Source organism: Littorina saxatilis, linkage group LG14 (genome assembly GCF_037325665.1).
Source record: "Littorina saxatilis isolate snail1 linkage group LG14, US_GU_Lsax_2.0, whole genome shotgun sequence".
NCBI lineage: Eukaryota > Metazoa > Mollusca > Gastropoda > Littorinimorpha > Littorinidae > Littorina > Littorina saxatilis.
In genome coordinates, this window is record NC_090258.1 from 6,996,292 (window position 1) to 7,022,348 (window position 26,057).

Below are 26,057 nucleotides of genomic sequence, written 5' to 3' on the forward strand. Positions count from 1 at the left end.
AATGAACATCTCAAATATGAATATTTTTATGAACATCTCAAAGATGAACATTTATCCAAACTCAGAATGCAGCTGTCCATCGGATCACCAACCCTTGCATTGTCATGGAAACTGATTTGCCAGAAAAGAAGTAAATGCAATGCCCAGGCAGATCGTTTGAGCCATAACACAAAACACATCATTCAAAACCCGAACCACTATTCTTCACAACAGTCCTAAATCATCTTTGCAAGAGCAGGCCTGAACGCCGAGGGTGAGTATTCCTGGGTTCCGGAAGCAAGAGGTACCATCTTTTCTCAAGGCGAGTCCCAAAATACCCCTTTCAAATGTTAAATTTCAACGCTATCTGTATCTGAGGGGGGGGGGGGGGGGGCTTGCTTCCCATATTACCCGGCCGGCAGGTCCCTGTACCCCCGCCTCATTTTTTGAAGGCTCTCCCGCTTATACACTTGGTCCAGCCCTGAAGAGAGTATGTCAACTAATGTGACAGGAGAGTCTGATTTTCCTCAAATCAAATCATCTACACCACAAAATCTGTTACTCTTGACAATCAACACGGACACTCTTCGCAAGGTAATATTTAAAGAAACAACCACGAGCTAATTAAATACGGAACCAGTGAGTTGACGGCAGACACTGATAATTTCCAAAAGCGGATTAGATTCTATTCACATGTGAATCAGATTCTTTTTAAAAGGGAGTCACATGATCTCCACAAAGAAAAACTGATCACCTTACAAGAAAATCAGATACGCATGGAACACAGTGATGGTAGATACTCTCCCAGAATGGTGACGGCAGGTTCTCCTCTTGAAAATATCTGAAACGTAGCTAACAACGTGACCACAGGAAATCAGGTACTCTACAAAGGAATCTGGTTCTATTCACACATTTCACCACAGAATCAGATCATCTTAGTAGGAGTTATATGACACTCAGTCAGGTTGCTGACGGTCGAAAATCAAATCAACAACTAAAAAAGTTTTGTGTGAATATTTGTTTGTCTGTTCACTTAAAAGACCGTTGGGTCGAAATATCTGTGAATGTATTGTTTTGTCAATAACAAACGTTCCAACAACCTACCTTTCTTGTTTTTTGATTATGGTCGAAAATCAGATAATCTTCACCGGAACATCTTATACCACCACAGAATCAGCTAAGGCCAAAAAAAAAAAATTGTCTGTTTCTGGTCACCCGACCGACCCTAAATTTCGGCGCCGACCCTAAACTTTTTTTTTCCAAACTCAAAAATGTTTTTGGTTTTTTTGGTGGTAAAGGACAGGGTGAGAAAATGAACAACAAAAACGTGTGAAAACGAAAGTCCGCTGACGATTTGTAAATGTGTTGAGTGTCTTGTCTCTATGTATAGTGAATCCAGTCTCTTTGCGCGATTTTTAAAGTTAGTTTTATTGGTCTACATTTGGGGTAAAAAAAAAATTAAAAAAATAAAAATAAAAAAATCCCGACCTACCGACCCTATTTTTTTTAGCCATGTTACCAGAAACAGACAATTTTTTTTTTGTGGCCTAATCTTCACACCACAGAATCAGCTAATCTCCACACCACAGAATCAGCTAATCTTCACAGGAGAATCAGGTAATTCTCAAGAGAGAATCAGATACTCCGACAGGACGAGGACGACATAGACTCAGGCAATCCTCACACGAGATTCTCAGAATCCTTCCCTTGGAATCCAACAATCGTCACAACAAAATCTGATCCTCTTCACCACGGAATCAACTAATCCCAATGAAATAATCCAACCCTCTTCACCACAGAATCAGCTTATCTTCATGAGATAATCCGACCCACTTCACCACAAAATCAGCTAATCTTCATGAGATAATCCAACCCTCTTCATCACAGAATCAGCTTATCTTCATGAGATTATCCGACCCTCTTCACCACAGAAGCAGCTAATCTTCATGAAATAATTAATCCGACCCTCTTCACCCCAGAATCAGCTAATCTTCACAACAAAATCAGATAGGCGGCCAGCATAGTGACGGCAGTGGAAGCCAAGACCAACAGCATCACATACAAAGTCTCGGTCGACAACTCAGCTTCGTCAATCAAGTTATCCTCGGCTGGGTCCGCCAGTTCCGAATTGCTCCGACTCCTCACGGCCGAGTCTTTCCGACCGCGGTTTTTCCGTCGGCCACCTCCTCCTCCATTCGTCGACACTATAGAGTCCCCCAACCGTTCATCTTCTGGGTCAGGATCGGGGGCTCGCGAGTACAAAAGTCTTCGCCGGTTGGGGCGAGCGTTCTGGTAGAAGCTGTAGTCGATCTCGTCGGCCGCTGGGTCGTAGGTTCCCAGAGTTCCCACCGGAAGTGCGTCATACTGAGTCTTGGAGGTGGATTTCGTGTAGCAGGAGGCTGCGACGTGCGGCACGCTGTAGTGAGCCGAGTGGTGCCCCGAAGGCTTGCGGGTCAAAGGTGAGTAAGTGGACGGCGTGGAGTCGTTGTTTGTGCTCTCCCCTTTCGCCGCCATCTTGTTCTGTTTCCACCCCATCAGGTTCTGCAATGAAAAAGAAACGTGTCAGCAAAAAAGTAGGTAGACTTTAAACTTCTAAACGGCTAATGAGTTAAGGAGCACTGAAATAAAGCAATTAGTCGATGTTTTGATCCGCAAAACAGTCTCAGTGTTGCACAGTCAGATTATTAATATATGCCAGACAGTGTGGCATTTTAGCAGTCAGCTAGTAAACCAATAAGACACGTGGAGCATCCGTCCAGGTTGCCAGTCACTCGGGCTGTCAACAACCTAGTGAAACACAGCAGTAGCCAGCAAGTCAGCCAATAACTCACTTGGTAAGTCAGTCATGTGCAGTTCTCGAGTCAGTCATTCAGAGTCGTCAATACAGCTGCTGGTCACCCAAACAATCATGCACTAGTCAGACGAACATCGAGAATTCGGGCTACCGGTAGGGAGGGGGGGGGGGGGGGGGATTTAAGTTTTACGCCCTCACGGCACAGCCATGTCGCAGGTTCCCGGGTTTTACCCCGACTTTAGATGAGAAACACAAGTGAGGTAGGTTGTATCAGCCATCTGCACTTATGGCAGAATGACCGAGGTCTTTTATATGCCACAGTGGTGACACGGGTGTTGGACAAGGATACTGCCTCTGAGTGAGCTCATAAAGAGGGACCGGATTCGAACTCGTGACCCGAGGATCACAAGACCAGCACTGAACGAAATGAGCCACGGGGCCCTTTGGTTAAAACAGAATCAGTAATGGTCGAGAACAGGGTCAGCTGGTCAGTTAGTCAAATCAATCATTCAAAAAATCAATGAATCAATCAATGTATTGATCAACCAATCGATCGGTCAATCAAACCACACATACGCAAATCAGTTAAAAGACCAGTCACACAGTCAGCTCGACAGTTAGTCAGGCAGTCAAATCACTCAATCAATCAATCCACAGCGTTTGAGAACGATCTTCTGTTGACTCCTGTTGAGAGTAGCACACGGGAACTACCGTTCGCCGTGATCAGCCAAGCAGTCAGACCTCTCCCAAAGAGGTATCAGAAGTCCACAGGATCACAATATTTCAACAAAGAAAATAATATGTAGGCCTAAAAACAAAAATAATTCTGTTCTTGGAGGATTTTTATTTAACAGTAAATGCTGGTCGAATCAATATATCACATGGAACAGAACACTTCTCCAGCAAAGAAACTTTAGAAGAGATAGAGGCTTTCTAAAATAAAACCACCCAAGTATATTTTACCACAGAAAGTTTGAATGTGAGAACTCATTTGAACTCTCGCAACTTTTCTTCCAAAGCGCCTAACGTCATGGAAACACTCTTTGAAAACACACACACACACACACGCAGGGCTGGACCTAGTGTATGAGAGGGAGGGGGGGGGGGCTTCCATGAGTCCAGGCTAAAGGAGCTGGTCAGGCGTAGGGGGGGGGGGGGGGGGGGGCTGTATTTTTGATATGTCCTTGATAAAAATAAAATAAAAACAAGTTCATTTACCAGGTAATGAGGGGGGGGGAGAGGGGGGCTTCCTGACCCCGGGTACCCCCCCCCCCTCCCTTGATCCATCCGTGCATACACAGTCAGACAGACAGACAGACAAACAGACATTTAGACAACCAGACAGAGAGCCAGAAAGACAGACAAACACACACACACAGACACTCACACACTCACACACAAACACACACACACACACACACACATACACACACACACACACACATGCAGATTTGTGATTGTTTTGCCAGAATTTTTTTTACATTTCTGGAACGTTCGAGGCTAGCAAAATAGAAGCTTTATACTAACAACAAATCTAGGTAGCTATAAAAAGGTTAATTTTACCTCATAATCTAAAAGCATGTTGTCACCAAAGTACTGAAACAGATCAGATGCTCACGTGGATTATTCCCCTTCAATATTATGAAATCCAAAAGAATTTTCACAAACTGAACACGAAGCGAAGAAAAGATCGAACATCACAAATGAGGACAAGAACTGTGACGTAAATTCAACCTCTCGTGATGACGTTATAAGATTCTATGCACGTAGCAAAGCACTAGCCTCGGCCAGCCAAGAAACAACAAGTCGCGTAAGGCGAAGATACAACATTTAGTCAAGCTCAGTCGAACTCACAGAATGAAACTGAACGCATTGCATTTTTTCCGCAAGACCGTACACTCGCAGCATCGTCTAACAATCCAGAAAAGCGCGGTAGCGGTTGCGCTGAGGAGGCTAGCACGCTTTTCTATATCTCTATTCTTTTTAACTCTCTGAATATGTTTTTAATCCAAACATATCATATCTATATGTTTTTGGAATCAGGAACGGACAAGGAATAAGATGAAATTGTTTTAATATCGATTTCGGATATTTAATTTTAATCATAATTTTTATATTTTTAATTTTCAGAGCTTGTTTGTAATTTGAATATAACATATTTATATGTTTTTGAAATCAGAAAATGATAAAGAATACGATAAACGTAATTTTGGATCGTTTTATAAGAAAAACATTTCAATTACAATTTTCAGATTTTTAATGACCAAAGTCATTAATTAATTTTTAAGCCTCCAAGCTGAAATGCAATCCCAAAGTCCGGCCTTTGTCGAAGATTGCTTGGCCAAAATGTCGATCAATTTGATTGAAAAATGAGGGTGTGACAGTGCCGCCTCAACTTTTACAAAATGCCGGATATGACGTCATTAAAGACATTTATCGAAAAAATGAAAATAAACATCTGGGGATATCATACCCAGGAACTCTCATGAAAAGTTTCATAAAGATCGGTCCAGTAGTTTACTTTGAATCGCTCTACACACACACACACACACACACACACACACACACCACGACCCTCGTCTCGATTCCCCCCTCTATGTTAAAACATTTAGTCAAAACTTGACTAAATGTAATTAAAACATTTAGTCAAAACTTGACTAAATGTAAAAAGAGGCACGTGTTTTCAGCTGTATTTCGGCTTTCGTTTTTGACTGGCTGATGAGCCACAAACAAGCCTTCATGAAGTTCTGCTTTGACAAACGATGTATTGTCAGCACTAGTCTATATTGAAACGGCGAGTAGCTATTCTTCTATATATGTAGCAAAGTGCACTTCGCTACCCTAAACACTCTAATCATCGCATAGCGAAACAGCCTTGTGTACAGTACAAACGGGATAACCCATCCCATAGCAGACGATACGATGATGCGCGCGCACCTTGCCGGCGCAAATTCTAATACAATACCTTTCTTTATATATCTACCTAACTTCTATCTTTCAAAGTCCCTTTTATCTTTGATACGGTCCTAATTATATTTAGGTTTGCATAGAAGTCACTGATTAGGCTGGATGGCTGCATATTATTGTGTTATTTACGATAATGCTTCGAACTGACCAAAGCGTCACTCTGACCTTGACCGGTTTTCATGTATCGTCGAGAGAAATTGATTCTCACAAACTCATCTTTGTCTTTTCAATCATTGTTTTGTCATTTTTGTATCACTATTACATATCCCGTACCTATGTTGCATATGATTTTAGTTTGTTTATAAGGATTTGGTTGTAATGAGTGATGCTTGGTTCCTCTGCAAAGATTGCTAATTTATGCAGACAGGTACTCGCGCAGGAATTTAGCCGATTCCATTTACTTTCGGACTTTACCGCTTCGTACTAAGTCAATGTATAATTTTCCCCCAAGTAACGCATATCATGATGTTTGTCTAGGGTTCTTCTTTTTATCTGTATGATTTATGAGTTTGTCCATTATTCCAGTTTAGAGAGTTTTGTAATTTTCCGCACTGAAGTTGGTTCAGTGCCTTCACTAGGACCATTGTTTTTGCATCCTACTAAATAAATATAAGTTTTTATGAAATGTGATCTATTGCAATGGAAAGCTAAAGGTCGTAGCTTTAATTTGATGTATTGTTTGTTATGATTGGTTATGTATTTGTTTAAATAACGTAGGGTAAAGCAAGTGTAAGAAACACAGATTCCGTGTTTCTGGCCGTATTCAGGCGATTTTTATTCTCGGCGGACGGTGCTTTCTGTGCAGTCCGCGCCGGGGCTATAAGTATAAGCCGGACCCCGGCATGAGCATGCATTCGCTCCTAGCAGCTGAACACGACACTACACTTGCTTTGCTGTCTACGGGTTTCGCCTTCGGCCTCTACGTTTCCTTGCATTGTTTTCTTGAATAAAAAGTTGAAACAAGACGCTTGGACTTGGGCTTCGTGTGTCTACTACTACTACCCTTCCACTCCTCCACTACATTTGGCGCTGCGAGCAGGGTACAGAAGCATCAACTGAAAGAAGACAGTACAGGCAAACATGGCGGACGAGGCAAACACCCCCAACCTGCGGCTCTGCAAGCTGAGGCGTTTCACCGGCGAGGGCGACTGCGCCGAGACTTTTATCCAAGAGGCCAAGCTGATCCTGCAGCTACAGACGGTCCCTGCACTTGCTGCAGCGGCATGGATCCTTGGAGCGCTGGACGGAAGGGCTCGACAGGAGGTCATCAGGCGACCAGCAGCGGAGGTCAACACGCCAGCCAAAATTTACTCCATCTTGGAGCAGACGTGGGGCGACCAGCGAGATAGTGTCGCGCTGGCTGCCGCTTTCCACAGGCGACAACAGGGTCTCGGCGAGTCCGTTAGCGAGTACGCCAGCCACCTACGCGCTGCGTGGGCAAAGACCAATGCTGCCGAGGCCAACACACTGAACGCCAATACGCTGCGCAAGACCTTCGCCACAGGACTCCACCCACAATCCCTGAAGCGTGACATGTGCCGCTTCCTACGAGAAAAGCCGGCCGCCACCTTCGACGAGGTCACCAGCGAGGCCATGCGATGGATGCGGGAAGATAGCCCTGCTGAAGCAACAGCTGAACAAGTCTTCGCTGCACCGGACCCCTCCATCGCAAGGCTCGAAGCACGCATCGCTGCCCTCACCACGGAGACAGAGTCCCTCAAGCTACAACTGGCGTCACAACCACCACCAGCTGCACCGACGTACCACCATCACCAACAGCAGAACCATCAACCCCAGTGCAACTGGTGTGGCAGAGTCGGCCACCGGGAATCCGACTGCTTCCAGAAACAGCGGTACCACAACAAACAGCGGCATCGGCCCCGACCTCAGCAACAACAGCACCAGCAGCAGTCATACCAGCAGCAGGGAAACTTCTAACCCCCGCTGTCACAAAACATTCAGCGGGGGGTAGGAAGAAGAAGACATCACTCACCGGCCAGTGTCCAACTGCCGATATCTCAATCAACGGACGCCCGGCCGAAGCTCTACTCGACACAGGCAGTGAGGTGACGACCGTCACCGACACATGGGTGGCCCAGCATCTCGCCCACTGCGACATCAGTGCCTGCCACGTCACCCTTCGAGCTGTCAACGGCGCTGAAGTTCCCTACTCCGGGGTCATCGTCGTCGACATCTCCATCCTGGGCCACCTCTGCAAGGATGTTCCAGTCCTTGTCGTCAAGGAGCCTACCGAGCCGTTCATGCAGAACCGCAAGAAGCGACTGCCGGTCTTGGTGGGCATGAACGTCCTTTCAACTTGTCTGCCCCAGATGTCCAACCTCCCTCCTTCCCTGCAAGCTGCTGTCCGGGAAGTTCGACTAGATCGCAACTCAACACGTGGTCTAGCTCGGACTTCCACTCCCTGCTCAATCCCTGCCTACTCCATGGCCACAATCCGGGTTACCAGCAACCAGAGGTACACTCGGCAATTGTTGGCTTCCCCACTTTCCCATCCCCTTCCTGGCGGTCTGCTGACTGTCCCCACCTTGGTCGCTGGGGACCCCTCCTGCCGGTTCATCAGGATTGCAAACCTCTCTCCTGAGGACAAGACGCTGCCTGCCAGAACGCCGATCGCCACACTGCACGCCACTGACACAGTCGAGAGCCAGTCCGACGTCACCTACAGCGCTACAGTCAACGAGCTAGTCATCTCCACGCAGCGCCTGTCTTCAGGAGACACGAAAACACCGGCACCAGCTCCATTCCATCTGCCAGACTTCGATGGAACCAGCAGCCAGAAGCAACGCCTCGAAGAGCTGCTGAGCAAACGAGCTGACGCGTTCCAGACCACTCCAGCAGACTTGGGCTACTGCGACGCCGTCCACCACAAATTGAGGACGACAGACTCCAAACCTGTCGCCCAGCCTTACCGCCGCATTCCCCCAAACAATTTCAAGGAGGTGCAAGAGCATCTGAAGGAGCTGCTCGACCGCAATATCATCACAGAGAGCCATAGCCCTTACGCTGCCCCAATCGTCATCGTCAGGAAGAAGGACGGCTCCATCCGCCTCTGCGTCGACTACCGCCGGCTCAATTCCAAGACAGTCGGCGACGCCTACCCGCTGCCACGAATCCAGGAGTCCTTCGACGCACTGGTGGGGTCTCAATACTTCTCGACCCTCGACCTGGCCAGCGGCTACCACCAGATTGCGATGGACCCGGCGGACCAGCACAAGACGGCGTTTGTCACCCCCATGGGCCTCTACGAATACACACGCATGCCCATGGGACTCATCTCTGCCCCAGCCACGTTCCAGCGTCTTATGCAGACCACGATGTCAGAGTTCTTGTTCCAGTTCTTGCTCGTCTACCTGGACGACCTCCTCGTCTACTCAAAGACCTTTGACGAGCACCTGGAACACCTCGACCGCCTGCTGGAACGTCTTATCAAGACCGGCCTCAAGATCCGTCCAGACAAGTGTCAGTTCCTTCGCCGCCAGGTCACCTATTTGGGCCACACAATTTCGGCAGAGGGCATCAGCTGTGAAGCCGGCAAGGTCGACGCCGTGGTCAACTGGCCTACGCCCACGACCACCACTGAAGTCCGCAGTTTCCTCGGGTTCGCAAGCTATTACCGGCGCTTCATTGCCAAGTTTTCGAAGCTCGCGGGTCCTCTGCACGACCTGGTGGCAGAGGCCGAAAAAGGCACCAAGAAGAAGAAGAAAACAGACCTGAGGCACCTCTGGCAAGACACGCATCAAGCCACTTTCGACGCCATGAAGCGAGCCCTGACCTCGGCCCCAGTCCTTGCCTACGCTGACTTCAAGCAGCCTTTCATCCTGGAGACAGACGCCAGCCACGACGGACTTAGCGCCATCCTCTCCCAAGAACAGGAAGGACGACGCAGAGTCATCGCCTACGCGAGTCGACGATTGCGGCCGACAGAGAAAAACCAGGCTGCATACAGCAGCATGAAGCTGGAATTCCTGGCGATAAAATGGGCAATCTCCGAAAAATTCAGACACTACCTGCTGGGGGCCACATTTACCGTCCTCACGGACAACAACCCGTTGGTCCACTACAAAACGGCCCCCCTCGGAGCTCTGGAGCAGCGCTGGGCAGCCCAACTGGCTCAGTTCAACTTTACGATCAAATACCAGCCAGGGAAAACAAACCCCGCTGACGCCCTCTCCAGGATGCCCCCGTCTTTTCCCTCTCCCACGACGTCCACCTCCCTCCCCCCTGAATTGGCAGCAGCGCAACAAATCTGCTGCGAGCGACAGGCTGCCGCCATCCCAGACGTCGCTCCCGCCTTCCATCATCCAGACACAAAAGCAGAGCCTGAGACAATCTTCCCTCGGCTGTCGTCCACAGAACTACAACGGCTTCAGAGGGAAGACACCACCATCGGGCCTGTTTTAACGACCTGGCCCACCAAACCTGCCACAGGCCAAGACCGTCAGCTGCGCAGTCTTGTACAACAGCACGACCGTCTCTATCTGAGAGATGGCGTCCTCTATAGAAAGGTAACTGACTCCATCCACGGGCCCCAGTTCCAGCTCGTCTTGCCGTCAACGCTCCGTCCAGATGTCCTAGCCATGCTACACGACAACATGGGTCATCAGGGCTACGACAGAACCATGCAACTTCTTCGGTCCCGGGTCTACTGGCCAGCAATGTACAGCCAGGTGAAGCAGTACCTCGACAACTGTCAGCGCTGCTGTATGGGTCGTCTCCCCTCGACGACCCACACCACTTCTACGCCTCTGCTGGCCAGCCGCCCTCTTCAGGTCCTCGCCGTGGACTTCACCAAGCTAGAAATTGCCAGCGACAACCGCGAGAACGTCCTCGTCCTCACTGATGTCTTCAGCAAGTTCACACAGGCGATTCCCACCAGGAATCAAGAAGCTGCGACGGTGGCGAAAGTCCTGGTCAACAACTGGTTCCAGCGCTTCGGGGTTCCGGAGCGAATCCACAGTGACCAGGGCAGAGACTTTGAATCCAAACTCATAAAGGAACTCTGCGACATGTACGGCATCAAAAAGAGTCGCACCACACCGTATCATCCGCAGGGCAACGGCCAGTGCGAACGGTTTAACAGGTCAATGCATAACCTGTTACGCTCCCTGCACCACGAGCAGAAGACCAGGTGGCCCCTTCATCTCCCGGAGCTGGTCCAGGCCTACAACAACACACCCCATGCGTCCACGGGCTTCGCACCACACTTCCTGCTCTTCGGGCAACAACCCAGGCTGCCCGTTGACGACATGTTGGGCTTCCCAGCCCCAGCAGCCAGCGGCACCATCGACTGGGTGCGGCAACATCGCCTGCGTCTGACAGAGGCTCATCAGAAGGCCTTTGACCACCTTCAACAGGCGGTGGTCAAGAGGACAGCGCTCACTGACAGACGCGCTGCAGACCACGGCCTCAACGTTGGTGACCACGTCTACCTGCGGAACCGGGTCCTGGGGCGCAACAAAATCCAGGACTATTGGAAGCCAGACATCTACAGGGTGACCTGCCGCGTCGCTGAACATCAGCACGTCTACCTCGTCGCGCCTTTAGCTGGTGGCGCGGAGCGAGCGGTCAATAGAAAGGACTTGCTGCCAGCCTCCGAGACTCTTGACAATCAAGACGAAGATACACCGTCTTCGGCTACCTCAGTGCCGAGTGAAACAGACTCTGAGAGTGACAGTGATGACGAACTCTGGATCACACTTCCAAGGCCCAGACCTGCGGCTCTTGCGGGTCCGGCTGTGGTTGCTGTGCCTCCTCCTGCACCTGTTGCTCAACCGGTACCAGCACCTCGCCGGTCACAACGAATTGCTTGCATGCAAGGTAACAATTAACTTGATTTTATTTTTTGAATGATCGTTTACTCGGTAGGCTGAATTTGACTGATTCAGCTAAAGAACAATTCTACTAGTACTAGCATTCAACTGGGCTAAATAATGTTTTGCACATAAAACTCGCGAGTGTATCGTAACCCATGTGTATCGTTGCGATTTTTTCCCCGTTTTCATCACATACTATTTCTGGAGATCAGTAAGGTCTGAATAGTAGTCGGTTAAAAGTCCAAAGTTAAGCCCTCAGTGCCATTGGCCCGTAAAGCTACCTATTTACGATTTAGGCGCAGAAACCCCTACAATTGATGAACGGGAATTCTGGTTGACACATATATATTGGGTAATGAACTCGTATCTAACTCATGACGTGGTGATATAGTAAGATGCCTTTACTGTAAAGCCGTGAGCGAGAGTTTTTGTGAAGTGTTGAGCTTGTGCATACAAGAACACACATTGAAAGAGAAATCCTATATTATCAACTAAACGGATTGGTGGGGATGAAGGTTGCATTTTTGTATGGTAGTGTTGACATTGTGTTACTTTTTCTCAGTGGAGAAAATTTGATAATTGTAGCAATGTTTTCCCATGAAATTCCTGATTGTTTGCACTTTTATGTTTTTGACGCAGTACTTTGATCATATGTGAGACACTTTGTAAAATGCAGGCCTCACTTTTGATTTAGCAAAGCTGGTACTGATCACGAGAACATGTTTTTGTAACTGTCGATTTTCTCAGTGACATATGTGAAAGTCATAGGCAAAGTTTTCGCAATTTTTCTCTTTTTGGATAATCTAAGATGGTTTGATAAATTCAGCCCTTAGGCTTTCCTGTTTTTCTTAAAATCAGCGCGGCCGCTGATATGTAAAAGAGTTGGGGGGGATGTAGCAAAGTGCACTTCGCTACCCTAAACACTCTAATCATCGCATAGCGAAACAGCCTTGTGTACAGTACAAACGGGATAACCCATCCCATAGCAGACGATACGATGATGCGCGCGCACCTTGCCGGCGCAAATTCTAATACAATACCTTTCTTTATATATCTACCTAACTTCTATCTTTCAAAGTCCCTTTTATCTTTGATACGGTCCTAATTATATTTAGGTTTGCATAGAAGTCACTGATTAGGCTGGATGGCTGCATATTATTGTGTTATTTACGATAATGCTTCGAACTGACCAAAGCGTCACTCTGACCTTGACCGGTTTTCATGTATCGTCGAGAGAAATTGATTCTCACAAACTCATCTTTGTCTTTTCAATCATTGTTTTGTCATTTTTGTATCACTATTACATATCCCGTACCTATGTTGCATATGATTTTAGTTTGTTTATAAGGATTTGGTTGTAATGAGTGATGCTTGGTTCCTCTGCAAAGATTGCTAATTTATGCAGACAGGTACTCGCGCAGGAATTTAGCCGATTCCATTTACTTTCGGACTTTACCGCTTCGTACTAAGTCAATGTATAATTTTCCCCCAAGTAACGCATATCATGATGTTTGTCTAGGGTTCTTCTTTTTATCTGTATGATTTATGAGTTTGTCCATTATTCCAGTTTAGAGAGTTTTGTAATTTTCCGCACTGAAGTTGGTTCAGTGCCTTCACTAGGACCATTGTTTTTGCATCCTACTAAATAAATATAAGTTTTTATGAAATGTGATCTATTGCAATGGAAAGCTAAAGGTCGTAGCTTTAATTTGATGTATTGTTTGTTATGATTGGTTATGTATTTGTTTAAATAACGTAGGGTAAAGCAAGTGTAAGAAACACAGATTCCGTGTTTCTGGCCGTATTCAGGCGATTTTTATTCTCGGCGGACGGTGCTTTCTGTGCAGTCCGCGCCGGGGCTATAAGTATAGGCCGGACACCGGCATGAGCAGGCATTCGCTCCTAGCAGCTGAACACGACACTACACTTGCTTTGCTGTTTACGGGTTGCGCCTTCGGCCTCTACGTTTCCTTGCATTGTTTTCTTGAATAAAAAGTTGAAACAAGACGCTTGGACTTGGGCTTCGTGTATCTACTACTACCCTTCCACTCCTCCACTACATATATAGCGGTAGATCTACAACTCTGAAACACACACACACACACACACACACACACACGTTCGCTGCAGGAAGAAATAAGTCGCGTAAGGCGAAATAACACTTAGTCAAGCTGTCGAACTCACAGAATGAAACTGAACGCACTGCATTTAATTTTGTCACCAAGACCGCATACTCGTAGTTTCGTCAGTCCACCGCTCGTGGCAAAGGCAGTGAAATCGACAAGCCAGAATTGTGCGGTAATGGTCGCGCTGAGCAGGATAACACGCTTTTCTGTATCTCTATTCTTTTTGGCGTACTGAGTTTGTTTTTAATCCAAACATATCTTATCTATATGTTTTTTGAATCAGGGACCGATAAGGAATAAGATGAAATTGTTTTTAAATCGATTTCGGAAAATTAATTTTGATCATAATTTTCATATTTTTAATTTTCAGAGCTTGTTTGTAATCTAAATATAACATATGTATATGTTTTTGGAATCAAAAAATGACGAAGAATAAGATGAAATTTGGATGTTTTTGGATCGTTTAATAAAAAAGTAATTTTAATGACAAGTTTCCGATTTTTAATGACCAAATTCATTAATTATTTTTTACGCCACCACGCTAAAATGCAATACCAAAGTCCTGCCTTCGTCGAAGATTGCTTTGCCAACATTTTAATCAAATTGATTGAAAAATGAGGGTGTGACAGTGCCGCCTCAACTTTTACAAAAAGCCATATATGACGTCATCAAAGGTATTTATCGAAAAAATAAAAAAAACATCCGGGGATATCATTCCCAGGAACTCTCATGTCAAATTTCATGAATATCGGTCCAGTAGTTTAGTCTAAATCGCTCTACACACACACACGCACAGACACACACACAGACACGCATACACCACGACCCTCGTCTCGATTCCCCCCTCTATGTTAAAACATTTAGTCAAAACTTGACCAAATGTAAAAAGAAGCACAGCCTGGCCATACGAGACCTCCCTGCAGTAGAAGCTGTTTAGCGACCTGGTGGCCCTAAAGAAGACCCACACAAGTGTTTGTCTAAAAGGAGCGAACGACTGAGAAGAAGACCCAAACGTTATCTCTCTCATAATTTCACTCGCGCACTAGCGCACACACACACACACACACACACACACACACACACACACACACACACACACACAAACACAGGTCAAGAAAGACAGGCCAACACAGGCACGCACACACAGACACAGGCAGGCAGAGAGACAAACAGACAAACAGACAGATACACAGACAGACAAGACAGGCGCGCGCGCACGCACACACACACACACACACACACACACACACACACACACACACACACACACACACACACACACACACACACACACACACACACACACTCACTAATTAACTTACCCGATCTGCCCTCACTTCTCAATCCCCCCCCCCCCCCCCCCCACCAAACTCACGCTCTTTCCAAGCCAGTTTCTCTCTCTGTCAAGAGTTTATGAAATCGATACAGCAAGTGACTCTTGTTAGTGTGAAACTTACCACCCACAAAGCCAGCGTACAACACTTCATTCGCACCTTTTGGGATTAATTTTAGTTTGTCTGACACAAATTCTGGCTTATAATAATGTACACCCTCACACACACACCCACGCACGCACGCACGCACACTCGCATGCACGCACACACACATAGGCACAAACACACTTACACAAATCAATACACGCACGCACACACAAACACATCCATACACACACATACCACCACCACCACCACCATCCCACACACACACGCACATACCGCGCTCTCTCTCGCTCTCTCTCTCTTTCTCCCTCTCTCATACTCTCTCTCTCTCTTTCTCTCTCCTTCCTCCCTCCCCCCTCTCTTCCCTCTCTGACTTTCTTTCTCCCCCTCCCCATCTCTCTCTCTCTCTCTCTCTCTCTCTCTCTCTCTCTCGCACTCTATCTCCCTCTCTCCTACTCTCTCTCTCTGTCCGTCTGTCTGTCTCTCTCTCTGTCCGTCTGTCTCTCTCTCTCTCTCTCTCTGTCCGTCTGTCTGTCTCTCTCTCTCTGTCCGTCTGTCTCTCTCGATCTCTCTCTCTCTCTCTGTCCGTCTGTCTCTCTCTCTCTGTCCGTCTGTCTCTCTCTTTCTCTGTCCGTCTGTCTCTCTCTCTCTCTCTGTCCGTCTGTCTGTCTCTCTCTCTCTGTCCGTCTGTCTCTCTCTCTCTCTCTCTCTCTCTCTCTCTCTCTCTCTCTCTCTCTCTGTTCGTCTGTCTATCTGTACATACATGTTTCATGCTGGCAGTAAACTCAGTCGTACTTGTTTGCGTGGAGCAATGAGATGTTATTAACACAACTTCTTTTGCACGTATAAGGATTTGTTCGATTAGCTTTGAAGAGATTCTGGTGTTGAATAAGACGACATACCTTCCTGTCAAGAGTAACACATAATTCTGAAACTGTAACATAGCCGTTGCCAAGTTAACCTACCAAAATAATATGCGTATCACGCGCGGACCTGGTCTGGCACAGAATAACACACGTAGGGCTAAGAATTCAACAGCGATCATAATATACACGGACTGCGACATAATTGCATAATTATGATTAACCTACCGTAGTGGTAACATTTCACAGCCCGATGTCAATAACTAACATACAGAATGCAAGATGAACCACAGATTATTTGCTTACCGGAGGGGCATAATTTCACAGCCCAATGTCAAGAATAACAAACATACAGACTGCAACATAAATCAGGGATTATTAACCTACCACGGTAGTAAAATTTCACAGCCCGATGTCAATAACTAACATACAGAATGCAAGATGAACCACAGATTATTTGCATACCGGAGGGGCATAATTTCACAGCCCAATGTCAAGAATAACAAACGTACAGACTGCAACATTAATCAGGGATTAATATCCTACCAGGGTGGTAACATTTTACAGCTCAATGTCAATAACTAACATACAGACTGTAACGAGAATCAGGGATTATTAACCCTAGTACACAGGGTGGTAAAATGTCACAGCCCAATGTCGATAATAACAAACATACATACTGCAACGTGAATCAGGGATTATTAACCTACCAGGGTGGGTTATATATCACAGCCCAGTGTCGATAACAAACAAGGAGACTGTAACATGAATCAGGGTCCTACTATGGTGGTGCATTTCACCGCCCAGTGTCGATAATAACAGACATACAGACTGTAACGTGAATCAGTGAATATTAACCTACCAGGGTGGTGCATTTCACTGCCCAGTGCCGACAACAACAAACATACAGACGGTAACGTGAATCAGTGATTATTAACCTACCTGGATGGTGAAATTTCACGGCCCAAGGTTGAGACTATAAAACGTACAGACTGCAACATGAATCACACATCATTACCTGCCGGAGTGACACCATTTCACAGCTCAATGGCAATAATAACAAACAAGGAGAATGCAACATTGATAACAGATGATATACCCACCTGACTGGTCAAACTGTGCAGCCCATACAATGTCGAAAACCCCCAACCCCCACCTACAGAGCGACTTTCACTGTGAATCGCAGATTAATCCAACACAGTGGGAATATATCATAGCCCGTTGTCAAAAAGAACAAACATGTCTACAGACTGCAACACGAATGACATATTATTTACCCACCAGAGCGGTGAAACGTGACAGCAGTGCGACCCTCACGCTCCCATCTTCTCGCAGAAAATCCTCATCGTTGCTGCAGCAGACATCTTCCGTTCCAAGCAATCTGCTGGTGCCAAGGTTTTGGCCTTCCGTTGTTTACACACATGCGGTCCGAACACTCATAGATCGATTGTTCATCAGATTCATCTGTCACTGTTGGAACCGAAGCAGACAACACAGTTTTTGTACACACACTACACACGCATCTGAAGACCATTTCTGCTTCCCTCCCTTAGTCAGTCTTTGGGCTTGGTTGAGATTTAGCTTTTCAATGCCAGATCATTGAACAGCGGGAAGAGAAAAGCGCGGAAGCGTTCTTGTTTCTGTATAACCCTGCGCTGAACGAGGCTGCGCTGGACCGTCGCTGCCGAATCGCTGCCTGTTATTTCACCGGCTGCGTGAGGGAAAAAAAATCAATATTCGTCTGTGCCGAGCGACACACTATTACAGACGCGATGCGATTGGACAGTTGTTCGTAGACATGGCAACACGTTGGCGGGACTGACAGACTCAAAGAAAGAACTGGCTTTTTGAAAGCAGGAAATGGAGCCACGGCAAGTTATGGACGACTGCATAAAGTTTCTTTTGATGTGATTGTGTGAAGGACTGAAACTGACTGGGGGCAAAAAAAGAAAAGAAAACGAAAAGTGAAAATCGAATGCAGATTCAGGGATGATGTACACATTGTAACAAAACGTGAAAAAGAATCAGTCACATGTTGTTGTTGTTGGTTTTTGGTGGGTTTTTTTTCGGGGGGGGGGGGGGGGGGGGGCGGGGGGAGGCCGATTTTCCTGATAACAGCACCAATGGCTTACAAACCAGGACAATGACGAAGAAACTATTTTATTCATTCAGAAATTCCTGATGGAAATTTTAATCTCTGCAGATTAGCCCTTTCTTGAAATTGCTTTGCTCCACACTATGTCTCAGTTCTAACAAAGACTTTGACCGGTGGGCGCTTGTTTTTATCAGATTTTCCACCGAAAGAGGGCAAGCCAGTGCTGCGACAATCTTCATTCAATGGCAGGTCAGTCAGTGACTACTCAAGAAGCACTCTGCAACAAGCGACCTTTCCAAATCATGACTGAGAAAAAAACCAGACAGAGTGAAACCTATAAACCCCCTTATATAACGGGGATGTAAACCAAACACACACACACAAAACACACACACGCACACACACACACACACACACACAAAGAAACGAAACACTGGCACACACACACACACCTATTCCGTTCTAATGCTGCTTAATTGTAGACCTCTTAGACTGGACCAGGGCAACAGTTTCCTGCCAAATTCATTCTATTTACATAGAATGTCTAAATACATAGAATTATTGAATGACACGTGGCGCCCAATACTGCATGGGTCAAACTACAACGGACAGAATCTCTCCCTCTCCTTCGTCGTTTCATGAGTGTATTTTACTGAGGACTAGTTGTAAGAAAGGACAATATGGACCTAATGCTATTATCATTCCGTAATGCAGTTTTCGAGGTTTTTTTTTCTCTCTCTCTCTCTCCGTCTCTGTCTGTCTCTCAGTCTCTCTCTCTCTGTCTGTCTGTGTGTGTGTGTGTCTCTCTGTGTCTCTCTCTCTCTGTCTGTCTGTCTGTCTCTGTCTGTCTCTGTCTCCCCTACCCCCCACCCCCAGTCTGAATATTTGTTCTTAAATTGTTTTTTCTTGCTCTGATTAAAGGCACAGTAAGCCTCCCGTAAACCATCACAGAGCTCCCCGAGCGTCTACATACAGTACAAGCATACTTCCATTTGAACGCTCACCGAACGGGAACATCCTGGCTGCTTTCTGTCGAGCGTGAGACATTTTCAAAGAATTTATTTTCGTGGACTTGGTCCTCTTCAACAATGGCGCCTCGTTTTGGTGCTGGACGGTTGTTATGAATATATTCAATACCGGAAATCACGCCCGGACAGTAAGCCTCCCGTAAACCATCACAGAGGTAAGATAAACCACGTAAAAATAAATTCTTTGAAAATTGTTCGCTTTTTACGGAGGGCACCTAGGATGTTCTCAATCGGTGAGTGTTTAAATGAAAGGCTGTTTGTACTGTGTGTAAAAGCCTGACCGTATCTGTGATGGTTTACGGGAGGCTTACTGTGCCTTTAATGTTTGATTACTATCCCTTACGCATACTTCTGGTTAGATGTATGTGTGTGTGTTGAATTGTTTTCTTTTTTTTTCTTCTCTTTTGTTGTTGTTGTTTATCTTCTAAATTTGGATGATATTTTGTGTTAAACTGGCATATTGTGTTCGGACCCGACTGTCTGCCGTGTTCTTATTTCTGATTGCAAGTTTTGCATTTGAAGAAACCACCATAACACCATAAATAAGCCGTAGGCTTGTTGTTGCTTTCACTTTATGATCATATATATTTCATGAACATGTAAGACATAAATAAAATATTGTTTTAACCAACTGACACAATGATTCCATTTTCACTCCTCGTCTTTTTCAACGTCTTGCCTCACGATAGTTACTAACGCTAGCACGGAGCACAAATCCACTATTTTACTGTCACTGAGCTGCTTGGGAAACACACAGTCTCGATTAGTTTTTGATGGTACGTGTGCATGTCCCTTTATCATATGCGTTGAGAAATGGATTTTTTTTCCCTTTTTTTGTCAAGGGAAAGGGTTTAAGGCCATGTCTTTTTTAACAAACCTGTCCAGAACTTGACTCCGCCAAAACTGATTTGACATTAATGAAGTGATTTAGAAAAAAAAAGAAAAAGCACAACTGAGCAACACATCGGGGAAACAAGAAGGGCAAAGCCCATACGACTCACATGCTTGACCTTGACCTTTACATGACCTTGACCTTCAGGGTCAAGGTCAAATAACTAAACCTAGCATGGAACACAAAGCTGTTAATTCAAGACATAGGAAGTACAATGGTGCTTATTGGCTCTTTCTACCCTGAGATATGGTCACTTTTAGTGGTTCACTACCTTATTTTGGTCACATTTCATAAGGGTCAAAGTGACCTTGACCTTGATCATATGTGACCAAATGTGTCTCATGATGAAAGCATAACATGTGCCCCACATAATTTTTAAGTTTGAAACAGTTATCTTCCATAGTTCAGGGTCAAGGTCACTTCAAAATATGTATACAATCCAACTTTGAAGAGCTCCTGTGACCTTGACCTTGAAGCAAGGTAAACCAAACTGGTATCAAAAGATGGGGTTTACTTTGCCCTATATATCATATATAGGTGAGGTATTCAATCTCAAAAACTTCAGAGAAAATGGGAAAAATGTGAAAAATAGCTGTTTTTTAGACAACATTTATGGCCCCTGCGACCTTGACCTTGAAGCAAGGTCAAGATGCTATGTATGTTTTTGGGGGCCTTGTCATCATACACCATCTTGCCAAATTTGATACTGATAGACTGAATAGTGTCCAAGAAATATCCAACGTTAAAGTTTTCCGGACGGACGGACGGACGTCCGGACGTCCGGACGGACGGACGGACGGACGGACGACTCGGGTGAGTACATAGACTCACTTTTGCTTCGCATGTGAGTCAAAAACCGAGACTTTGATATTCATAATCATTATGAACAACACAAAGTCATGCTAATAACTTTATGGCTACGGTTAAAAAGAGGATGCGTGTCGTTAAACTAACGATGGTACCGCGGATCAATGGTAACATGACGGGCGCAGTAGCGTGGTGGTAAGACGTCGGCCTCCTAACCGGGAGGTCGTGAGTTCGAATCCCGGTCGCTGCCGCCCGGCAGGTTAAGAGTGAGGATTTTTCCGATCTCCCAGGTCAACTTATGTGCAGACCTGCTAGTGACTTAACCCCCTTCGTGTATACACGCAAGCACAAGACCAAATGCGCACGGAACATATCCTGTAATCCATGTCGGAGTTCGGTGGGTTATGGATCGAAACACGAAAATACCCAGCATGCTTACTCAACGAAAGCGGAGTGAGCTGACTATGCTCTCAGAGAAAAGTGTGGGGAACCCAAATGGGGCAAACGAGCTCACACGTAACCAGACAATTCTGGAACGCTGAAGAAGAAGAAAGAATGCTAACATGATGATGATGATGACTGATGATGATGACTGATGATGATGATTTGTTTGTTTGTTTATTTGTTGCTTAACGTCCAGCCGACTACGCAGAGCCATATCAGGACGAGGAAGGGGGGGATGAAGGGGAGTACCACTTGTCAAGCGATTCCTGTTTACAAATGCACTAACCCATTACTTGTGTCCCAGCAGGCTTTAGTAAAACTAAATTAATACCTACTGGAAGATTACCAGTTTCCAGTATGTTAAAATAGGCTTAACCTATCTACTGCTGGACTTACATCAGAACACTAACAGATTAAACTATACATGAATCGCGAGACAAGCGGCAAGAGAAGAGATTTTTGGAAAAAATACAGGTGAATGAGCAAGAAGGCAGAAAAAAGAAAAGAATTCATGAAGAAAAAGAGAGCATGACAGGAAAGAGGAACCAAAAATCTACCTAACAGCAAACTAGAAAGCTCCTGCGGTTCCAAAAACAGGAGGGGCCTTTAATTTCATAACCGCAGTGCCCCACTGCGGGAGATGATGATGATGATGATGATGATGATAGATTCACGGACTGTACATGTACCATGAATCTCATGTTGATTCAGTTCATTGAAGTTATTATGCCTCAGAAGGGGCCAAGTGAACAGTTTCCTTTACAGCCATTAATGTTCTTTAAAACAAAACTATAACACACACACACACACACACTCACGCAACTTCGGCGATCTGCATCGAGTTCGAGCAAAAAAGTCTGTATCTCAGCGACTGCCATCAATCTACGTTTCGCAGGAAGTGCCACATCAGGGTCTTATCCTGAACCTCGTAAAGTCAGTTTTGTTCAGTACCCACGCTATTAAGATTCAGCTGCAAAGAGACTGCATCAACTAAGTCACGCAAGTCACAGTGTGCCACTGGCTCACCAGGCATCACTACCAGTACCCATCCTGAACTCAGGTCAAAATGAGTTCGGCTCATTCTCTCCCTGACCGGACGTACGCTACAGTCCTACGCGAATCTATCAAAACAAAAATACAGAGTTATCTCCCATATGGTTTTCGCGAGCACTGATCTAAATTTGAGATCACTGTTCGCGAGACGAAAATGATTGCAGATCATCAGTGATTGGCCGACTTCGACAGTGATCTCTGTTCTGTTCTTCACAGTTATGATAAAGACATCGTTCTAAGGTCAAAACAAGTCGAAATTTTGGGACTGCTGCCGGAAGGAGACCGTAATATTTGGTTTCATCACTGTCAACTGGTTACAGAAAAAATCGTCTGCTCCAGTGAACGCCGAAACCAAACTGGTTTAAGAGATATTTGCAATTAAACACCCTTCTGGGTCCACACGGACCCACGATGGCGGGGAAGGTTAATATGTGTACGGGTGATCATTGTACCCCCTCCCCCCTCATGCCATGTGCACACAGAAACAAAATCTAAAACAAAAATAAATAAAATGTCCAGCAGCAGCGAATCTGCACAGGGTACAGTTTACTCATGTGCCATTGGCACCTAACAAAATAACCCCTGCAAATTCCCTTCACTCTTCAGCTAGTCAAAGCGTGCATCAAGATATTATAGGTATACTGTACCATTGCAACATCCTTGTCTCTCTCTCACACACACACACACACACACACACACACACACACACACACACACACACACACACACACACACACACACACACACACACACACACAATGAGCTTTTAAGAATGCATCAGACACCTAAAAAGCTCTTATGTGCTAAAAGATCATTACATTTCATCGAGAAGTAATAAAACAAGAAGAGCAAACGCTCGATCGAGTCACTTTCGCAGTTCTGAATATTATATGAGGCATCAGATGGACAGGAAGAAATTGCTATTCACAACACAATGAGTCACGTTCACATAAAATTTGAGCCCGGTCACTTTTATAGTTTCCGAGAAAAGCCCAACGTTAAGTTGTGTGTTGCCGAACAGAAAAGGCTAGTTATCTCCCTTGTTTTTCTGATAACGTTCGTAAAAGGCTACAGATGTAAATACTTTGATGTAAAGAATAATCCTACAAAGTTTCAATCACATCCGATGAACTTTGTCAAAGATATAAAATGTCTAATTTTTCCTTTGACGCTGACCTGTGACCTGGTCAAAGGTCAACGAAACCATCGTTAAAGTGTAGAGGTCATTGGAGGTCACGACTAAACAAAATATGAGCCCGGTCACTTTTATAGTTTCCGAGAAAAGCCCAACGTTAAGTTGTGTGTTGCCGAACAGAAAAGGCTAGTTATCTCCCTTGTTTTTCTGATAACGTTCGTAAAAGGCTACAGATGTAAATACTTTGATGTAAAGAATAATCCTACAAAGTTTCAATCACATCCGATGAACTTTGTCAAAGATATAAAATGTCTAATTTTTCCTTTGACGCTGACCTGTGACCTTGAAAAAGGTCAAAGGTCAACGAAACCATCGTTAAAGTGTAGAGGTCATTGGAGGTCACGACTAAACAAAATATGAGCCCGATCGCTTTGATAGTTTCCGAGAAAAGTCCAACGTTAAGGTGGTGTCTACGGACGGCCGGCCGGACGGCCGGCCGGCCGGCCGGACAGACTAACACTGACCGATTACATAGAGTCACTTTTTCTCAAGTGACTCAAAAACAAAGGTCAAATTTACACTACACACGAAAGACATCGTGGGGCCGTGCGGACCCATGTTTCTCAAACTGAAGGAACTTACATAAAAACTAGGGATAGAAGTCACAAACCTTCAGGTATTGGCTCTAAACATAATTTTCTACGATCTGTTTAATTGTGGAGATAATAAGCAAATCGCGTGGAGCGAAATTAAAACATAACAATGTGGGTCAACACGGCCCCACGACGTCTACAGGAGGGTATTCACGTTTTTCCTTTCTTTCTTTCTTTATTTGGTGTTTAACGTCGTTTTCAACCACGAAGGTTATATCGCGACGAGTTTGTTTGTTTATTTGTTGCTTAACGTCCAGCCGACTACGCAGAGCCATATCAGGACGAGGAAGGGGGGGATGAAGAGGGCCACTTGTCAAGCGATTCCTGTTTACAAATGCACTAACCCATTACTTGTGTCCCAGCAGGCTTTAGTAAAACTAAATTAATACCTACTGGAAGATTACCAGTTTCCAGTATGTTAAAATAGGCTTAACCTATCTACTGCTGGACTTACATCAGAACACTAACAGATTAAACTATACATGAATCGCGAGACAAGCAGCAAGAGAAGAGATTTTTGGAAAAAATACAGGTGAATGAGCAAGAAGGCAGAAAAAAGAAAAGAATTCATGAAGAAAAAGAGAGCATGACAGGAAAGAGGAACCAAAAATCTACCTAACAGCAAACTAGAAAGCTCCTGCGGTTCCAAAAACAGGAGGGGCCTTTAATTTCATAACCGCAGTGGGGCACTGCGGGAGAGGGAAAGGGGGGAGATGGGATAGGGGAAAGGGGGGAGATGGGATAGAGCCACTTGTTAAGTGTTTCTTGTTCACAAAAGCACTAATCAAAAAATTGCTCCAGGGGCTTGCAACGTAGTACAATATATGACCTTACTGGGAGAATGCAAGTTTCCAGTACAAAGGACTAAACATTTCTTACATACTGCTTGACTAAAATCTTTACAAACAATGACTATATTCTATACAAGAACCACTTAACAAGGGTTAAAGGAGAAACAGAATCCGTTAGTCGCCTCATACGACATGCGGGGTGCAGAGAAATAAGGATGTGGAAAAGAAGACTTTTGGTAAGTGAAATAAAGGTGATGGATCCAGTCAGGTACAAATAAGACAACAAGAAAAGAATTGGAAAACTGCAGGGAATAGTAGGGAGAGTTTTCTTGGAAGGAAATATAGGTGAAAGGACTGGTAAGGCAGAAATAAGACAAAAGAAGAGAAATAAAGGGGTGGGGTAGCTTGGTGATAACACTCCAGCCGCGTGAAGGCGACCCCATGGGAGCGTTTCTCCTTTTTTGAGAAGCTTTAGTCCGCACGGTAATAATTAAATTAATAATTTAATTTAATTACTTCTCGCGGAAATGCAACCACGGCGTCTACGGAAGGGGATGCACGTTTTTGCTTCTTTGGAAAGCATGGGTCTACATATTTTTCCTTCTTTGATAAGCATGGGTCCGCACGGCCCCACAATGTCTTCCGTGTGTTGTCGATAACCCGGTCGGGCGAATGTTAGCACCCTCTCTCTCTCTCTCTTAAGTGCATGCATACTACAGTGCTACTATACATACACACACACTCACATTTACACACACACGCTTAACTGTATCATTGTTTGTGTGCACGTATGAGCATTAATGTTCACATTGCAATTAATTAGTTAAATTTTGCATTGCAGATTTTGTCAGCATATGGCATCATTCAACATCAAAAAAGAGAAAGAAACAGGAACCAGACACTTCACATTTAATCAAAACAGAGAACCACTCTGCAGATTCTGTAGACTCAACTATGCAGGCGCAGGAATTGCAAAGCCTGTGCACGTGTGAAACTGAAGTGAAACCAAATAAATGTGATTTGTTGGCTGAAGAACCCAGCATCAAGCAAGAACCATTACCTCCTGAAAAAGGTGAAGTGACAACATGTGAAGGAAATGTGTTAAGAAGAGATTTCAGAGAAGTGCACACCTGTGTTGGTGTGGTAACTGAACATGA

At 45.3% G+C, this 26,057-nt stretch overlaps 1 protein-coding gene across 2 annotated transcripts in view; it reads right to left on the reverse strand.

The window, feature by feature from the left end:
- Positions 1–18,059, reverse strand: part of LOC138947017 (uncharacterized) — a 19,021-nt gene extending 962 nt beyond the window's left edge. Inside the window, exons 1-3 of one of the 2 annotated variants that reach the window (XM_070318450.1) lie at positions 17,284–18,059; positions 1,527–2,520; positions 1–1,156 (exon numbers count right to left, since the gene is read on the reverse strand). The exon at positions 1–1,156 is cut by the window's left edge and continues 962 nt beyond it. In XM_070318450.1, coding sequence (XP_070174551.1) covers positions 1,972–2,514 — 543 coding nt within the window. In that variant the 5' untranslated portion in view covers positions 2,515–2,520; positions 17,284–18,059 and the 3' untranslated portion in view covers positions 1–1,156; positions 1,527–1,971. Of the gene's footprint in view, positions 1,157–1,526; positions 2,521–4,336; positions 4,522–17,283 lie in introns of those variants that run through there. The other variant, XM_070318449.1, reaches the window with a different exon arrangement.
- Between the last annotated feature and the right edge of the window lie 7,998 nt (positions 18,060–26,057).